The sequence below is a fragment of the Austrofundulus limnaeus genome, unplaced genomic scaffold (genome assembly GCF_001266775.1).
Source record: "Austrofundulus limnaeus strain Quisiro unplaced genomic scaffold, Austrofundulus_limnaeus-1.0 Scaffold305, whole genome shotgun sequence".
NCBI lineage: Eukaryota > Metazoa > Chordata > Actinopteri > Cyprinodontiformes > Rivulidae > Austrofundulus > Austrofundulus limnaeus.
In genome coordinates, this window is record NW_013952707.1 from 68,842 (window position 1) to 75,396 (window position 6,555).

The following is a 6,555-nucleotide window of genomic DNA, read 5'->3' on the forward strand; positions in this document are numbered from 1 at the left end:
AAATCTGAAAGCTCTCTCTAACTACAATAAAAATATAAACAATAAACTATCAAACTATCAACACTAAACATTTTACACATTTTAGAAGATTATGAGCAGGTACTATAAGAAAACACTTTCTGAACAGACATGAGCGCCATGCAGCGCATCCACAGGACATCTCGCGATAACAAACCAGATGAGATTTTGTTGAAAAGCTTGACTGTGATTGGCTGATCAGCAGGTAAACACGGAAACTGGTGCTTGATGGTTTCTGTCCGAACAAAGACAAACCGAGCATTCTTTTTTATTTGCTTAGGTTTCCAATGAGAGTAAAGGGGATTAATACAGACAAAGACTGGTGGCAGTGTTTGTACGTAAGTGTAAATGTATGGTTTTTTGTAAGCTCAGCCTGGTTACTGCACACCGTTAACTTGTTAGCCGCACCGTTATTACACTGTAGTAACAATCCTGCGAGTTCTCACACGTGTCGTGTGAAATAACGAGAAGATAAATACAACATAAAACTTCAGTGATATAACTATCTCAGTTGATCATATCTGTTTCTGCTCTTTATTCCAACAACAAATCGCTAATTGAGGTTTATTACAAACATTTGAAACAACTTTAATTTTAAAGAAGAAAACATTAAATATAAACCCTTTGTTAGCCAATAGTTTAAATGTTTATAAATTTAGTCCCATCAGAATCACACAGTGACCTTCTTACATGACCAATTTTAAAATTTATTTGGTCATCTTTACATTTATGTTAATTTTATATCATTAATGATATGAAACTCATATGCAAATGCTAAATAAATGAACATATTTTTACTTGTGACTCGTTTTTGCAGGGATGTCTGTCAGCGTCCACCCTAGAGGTGAATCTAGTGGCGGCATGTCTGCCCACCTCCAGTGTTCCCACTGTGGCCATTTGTCAAGAAGCCACGCTCAGCATCTGACCCATTTAGCGGCGTCTCACCCCACCTGCCTGGACGGTGTGGCTATGGGTCGACTTGGCACCGTCCTGATGTACCAGAGCAGTGGGCGGCTGTACCACTGCTCCATCTGCTTCTACACCAGCCGAGACTTCAGCAAACTCTACAAGCACATCGTCACCAAACACTGCATGGACAAGAAAGAGGAGGCAGGAGCAGAGGGCAGGGAGGAGGGAAGTGAGAAAGGTGATGAGGAGGAGGAAGTGAAGAATACTCCTGATAAAAGCAATGAGGAGGCAGTCATTGAGGAGGTGAAGGATGCTCCTGATAAAAGCAGTGATTGTGAGGAGGCAGTCATTGAGGAGGTGAAGGATGCTCCTGATAAAAAAAGCAGTGATGCTGAGGCAGACGACGAGAGTCTAAATGATGCTCCTAAACGAAAGAGAAGCAGGGATGAAGAAGAGGAGGAGGTGAAGCAAAGTGAGGAGACCGAGTCAGTCAAACCCAAAGTCGATGAAAAACAAAATGTCCTGACGTTTGACGGCGTTACTTATTGCTGCCTGATCTGTGGCTGGAGGACCAAACAGAAAGCAGTTTCTGTCAGCCACTTGGTGCGCAAACATGACCTCCACAAAATGTACGCTGCACAAGTCATCAGACGGGATGTCACCTCCATGAGTCAGGGTCCAGGAGGCAGGGTGGAGGAGGAGGGGCCCGGCCTGAGCAAGGAGTTGCTGAAGGAGGAGATAGAAGCAACAGCTAAGGTGGTGAGCTACGTCAGCAGCCGCTTTGTTTGCCTCATCTGTGGCTGGAAAACCAAGATTAAAGGTATGGCAGGATATCCCTCTAAGTGGATTTTTGTTGTAAATATTTGATTTCAACTTCTCATCTGTCCTCATACAGTCACTCATTTAACCTAAAACAAACGTTTATCACAGTCAGGAGGGTAAAGTTGTGTGTTGTTGCAGGTTTCGCCCTCAGTCATGTGGTGCGCCGCCATGACGTAAAGTGCCCGTACGTCTGTAAGGAGTGCAATCGTAGATTCTTCCTCCCCAGCCAGCTGCAGCACCACATCAGGGCCACTCACCGACCCGGATGCTACGCCTGCCCCTTCTGCTGGTTCCGCTCCAAGTACCTGGGAGGCTTCACGAGGCACTGCAGGCGCTGCAGCGCCCGGGAGGAGGAGGGAGGCGAGGGCGCGGGAGGAGGAGAAGAGGAGGACGACAACGAGGATGAGGAGGAGTCTGAGGAGAAGACGGCCTGGAAACCAGAGAACTCTGAGAGGTCCATCAAAGAGGAGCAGGAGGATGAGATTGATGACTAGAAGGACTTTAGGCTTAGAGCAGGGGTGGGCAATCCTGGTCCTCGAGGGGCACAGCCCTGCTTGTTTTTTTTTGTTTGTTTTTTTTTTACAAAGTGCAAGTTTCAGGACGGATTCTAGTATTAAACCCACTGAATTTTTCTTTTTATTAAACCCAAACTTGGAAAACAAACCTGCTGATAACAGAGCATCCAGCATCCACCACAGAAAGTCTTTATATTGAGTGAAATCACAAATCAAGCTGGAAACACCTTAAAGTTTTTCTGAGCCATCACACAGGCTGCTCATATGGATCAGGATAGAAATAAATAAATCAATATTCAATGCATTGGGGGTTCTGCTGTTTTTGTTTGCTGGAACCTGTGAGACAAAATAAATCTAACTATCAGAAACTAACATCACAGAAACTTTGTTTCTTCAGATTTAAATCTGTGATGTTCCAGCTTTATCCAGCAGGAGGCAGATCACTGAGGAACATCTCTGCTTTTACTTCAACACCATCAAATCTGACAGTAAAGAATCAAACGCAGAACATCTGAAGCATTTTAGGTTCCAAAGTGTGAGAATTTGAATCTTCATGAATTTCTTTGTGGTTTAACACTCTTGAGTTATATTAAATGCCATTCCTGTCTGATTATTAATTATCTTGACAGATCAGAGTTTATCACTATAAATATAAGATGAAAATAGATGCAGCTCTAATGGCTTCTTTAAGCAAATATTCAAGTTGTTCTTAGCTTATTTAATGCTAAAAGTCTGAGGATAAGAAGTTTATAAACAACTCCATCACACATATCAGCATCAGTTAGATGTGAATAATTCAATTGTTCATTTCTGAATAATTTTCTGGACTTTTGCACCTAAACTAAAACCTACATTTTACTCTGCTGCAGATGTTAAAAAAAAAACCTAGTATTTCACTACTGCAGCAAAACTATCTTGTTGTTTTTAAGTTTTAGTTAAGTTTTAAAGTCCAGAGAATTCAGTTTCTATCTCTAAGCTGGAAGTAAACACAGCCCCCTCCTGGTCTGTCCTACCTGAAATTTATCCAACAATCTGTGACTAAAGTAACAATAAACAGAACATTTCTCAAAAACGCTGCACCCAGCCCTGCTTTAGTTTGGCAACTGAAAGTTCAAGAGTTTAAGTCCATGTATGGCTCTTTGCTGCTGCTGTCCCATAATCCTCTGACTGACAGTCCATCAGCAGGTCAGAGGGTGAATCGAGGACAAGAGGACCTCTCCAAAGGAACCATGTTGATTCTCCTCAGGCCGCCGAAGTCGTCTCTGTCATCTTCATCGTCTTTGTGACAGAAATCGTCGTCGTCGACGTGAGTCGTGTCGCTGGTTGAAGCTTTCTGCTGAGAGAAACAAAACGAGGAGAAGAAGAATGGAGGATGATAATAAACTTCCTGAAAATATGGAAAAATCTAAACAGCACCAGTCAGTTTGAGTAGAACTAGCAGCTAACGGCATAGTTAGGGATGGGTGCCTTTGACATGTGAATTGATTTGGTACCAATATTCGGTACCTGGGAATCAGTACCGGTACTTAACGGTACCAATTTTTGTGTGTTGTTTTTTAATATAAACTCTTTTTTAAAATTTTATTTAACATATTTCTCAACATATAAAATTTAACAAATATCAAGACAACATCCAACTCTTAGTATTGTAACATCAGTTGTGTAACTTATTTCTTCAAAGTGAAAACTCTTGAAAACAACATGACTGTTTTGTCTTATTGCACAAATTAAAATCCAGCTCCACATTGATGTCATTTCCCCGCTAGAAAATGTGTGATGGAGGTCCATGGAAGGCAAATAAGTTTAAATCAAATAAGCAAAAGATGATGCAGTTAAAATTAATAAAAGGTATTTAAGCTACGTTTTGAACATCCAAAACACGTCCAACACTTGTTGGCTGCTTGTGCTCTTTAGGTCAGTCGTGTTCGGACTGTCGGGAAGCTCCTCTGTTGTTTTCCTCTGCCGGTCTCTGTTTAATGGTGGATGAAATAGAGAAAGTGGCAGTACTTTATTTACTTTGAACAAGCGAACGTTGTGCTCACAAGATAATTAATTCAACAGATAATTCAGAGGCGGTCTGTTCAGTGAGTTTTACTCCAGGAGCTGCAAGGCTTTCAGCTACGTTCAGACCAAGCTCTGCTTCTCCATGTTTACTGAAGCAGCAGCTGCTGACGTCATTAGGCTCTTGCGCGATGCTGCGTTCAGGACAAGCATGGAAAACTCACCACTCTTAAGCCAATACGGTCGCAATGATGTGTTTAGGTACCGAAACATGGTAACGTTTGATGTTACGTGAATAGGTTCTCAGTAGTACCGACAGAATTCGGTCTTTACATTAAAATGTATTGAATTCAGTACCCATCCCTGGTCATAGCTGAGCTGGACTAACTCTAAGCTGACAGAGTAAATGTAGATTTTAACACATAATTTAACTTTTTTACTTTGTAACTAGGAAAATCAGAATCCCTAAAACATGACCTGCTCATCTCACTCCAACAGTGAGAAGTTGAACCATGTTTTGAAGCCAAAAACAAGGAAGCAGAAATGGTTTAGACCTCCACTTAAAAAAAAATCTCACGATCAGGAAGCACACGACAGCAGCTTAGGTTTGATGCTGGCATTTTACCGTTGGAGTCTGTGGCTCTCTGTACGGAGGACACACCATGTGGAAGCGAGGAATGGCCACCTGGAAAACTTCTTCCTTGTTGGCTGAAAAGCGAAACAAACATGAGAACAGAAATGTGTGTGGCAGCTGCATGACAGGAGCAGAGCAGCACCTAGTCTGTGGAACGTGTAGTGACCCTCCATGTACTCTGACGGGGTGGAGAAGGTGGTGCAGCTGGCGTACTCGTGCACCTTCCCGGGGGTCATCACCGGAAACTCTCCTGCACACAAAACACACAGAATCAGCAACTCCAGCAACACCGGTTTCCCTTCTTATCCGTCAGCTGTACACCAGCAACATACCGACCACGCCTGGACCGTGAACCTCCTCCACGTTGCCGTCAGATGTGGTGATTTTCCAGTAGCGGCTGTCGAGTTGACAGGCAGCTTCAGGCGAGGCGCTGCGAGACATTTCTATCCTGCAAACACAAAGTTTTTATTCTGCCTCGATTAACTCAGCAGAGATGGAGCTGAAGTCTCTCAGGCACGGTCGAACCTGATCCGGTAGGTGAAGAAGAAGTGAGGCGGGTGGACAGAGGAAAGCTCTGGCAGGAAGGAGGTAGAAACAGAAACAGTGATGTCTCCGGTGGTTACCGTACAGCCTCTCTCGTGCACGTACCTGCAGAGACAACGTGGTTTGATTTCATTTTGACTTGTTTTGCTGCCCCCCCCCCCCCCCCACACACACACACGCATCTTCAGTGTGTGTGCTACCTGAAGATTTGGTCTTTGATGATGGGATATTCTCCTGTTACCACGTTGTTCACATAGGTGGAGAACCAGTCTAAGAAACTGGAGCCTGAAAACACACAGCTGTTTTTAATGGAAAAAACTTTTTCTATAGTTTTCACCAAATAAACACAGCTATGTTTGAAACATTTAAAATGACATAAGAATGATGGAAAACCAAACCAAACATCACATGTCAACAAACCTTAGGAAAAAAAGTGGCTGATTTCATGGTTGTTTGTGACGTCCGTCATATTTGAACCCTTTTACGATTCTTTTAGTCAAAATCACAGGAATTTTAGGGCTGCAACCACGAATCGATAAAAATCGATTAATAAAAGCGTTGGCAACGAATTTCATTATCGATTCGTTGTGTCGCGCGATTTATGCGTCCCTCGCCGTGTCGCAGAGCCGTTTACATCACCTGCAGAGCGTTGTCAATGCTGGCTGATCTCAATAAAGTTTAGGAAGAAAACACCTCTACCTGTAAAGATCCTCCCTGTCTGAGACCGTCAGGTGAAAAGTAGAGACTTTGAACTTTAAAACAGTTTTTAAATTGTGTTGTTAGGCCAAGTAGATCCGAAGATATGATAAAAAAAGAACATAACACAGTTAATGTTTTTAAAAGATGGTCTGATTTGATGCGAGCTGCGTCGCGAGGAGGAAACGCTTGCAGAGGGGGGTGGGGGGGTGGGCACCTAAATCCACCGTTTGTTTCCTCCTCTCGGGCCAAAAGTATAAAAACCCTCCATTTTTTCTGACTGAGGCTCAAAGTTATTTGTTGAGCAGCAAAAAGGTTCAGGACGAAAAAAAAGGCGATATAAGGGGAGGAGGGGGGGCTGCTTCAGAACTGGTTACTGGGTCAGAACACCGTTTCAGTCAGACAGAACCAACAAGT

The 6,555-nt window shown here is 43.0% G+C and overlaps 2 protein-coding genes across 3 annotated transcripts in view; one reads left to right on the plus strand and one right to left on the minus strand.

Annotated features, from left to right (window-relative positions):
• Positions 1 to 820: 820 nt before the first annotated feature.
• Positions 821 to 2,881, plus strand: LOC106527027 (chromosome alignment-maintaining phosphoprotein 1; the record flags this gene model as incomplete). Its single annotated transcript, XM_014021783.1, is given in 2 exon segments — positions 821 to 1,747; positions 1,888 to 2,881. Coding segments are annotated over 2 exon segments (1,266 nt in total). The 3' UTR covers positions 2,244 to 2,881.
• The window catches only part of fbxo3 (F-box protein 3), a 10,512-nt gene continuing 6,319 nt past the window's right edge, over positions 2,363 to 6,555 (minus strand). The window contains exons 7-12 of one of the 2 annotated variants that reach the window (XM_014021782.1): positions 5,643 to 5,727; positions 5,425 to 5,547; positions 5,232 to 5,347; positions 5,042 to 5,149; positions 4,891 to 4,973; positions 2,363 to 3,597 (exon numbers count right to left, since the gene is read on the minus strand). In XM_014021782.1, the coding sequence (XP_013877236.1) occupies positions 3,451 to 3,597; positions 4,891 to 4,973; positions 5,042 to 5,149; positions 5,232 to 5,347; positions 5,425 to 5,547; positions 5,643 to 5,727 (662 nt within the window). In that variant the 3' untranslated portion in view covers positions 2,363 to 3,450. Of the gene's footprint in view, positions 3,601 to 4,890; positions 4,974 to 5,041; positions 5,150 to 5,231; positions 5,348 to 5,424; positions 5,548 to 5,642; positions 5,728 to 6,555 lie in introns of both variants that reach the window. The other variant, XM_014021781.1, reaches the window with a different exon arrangement.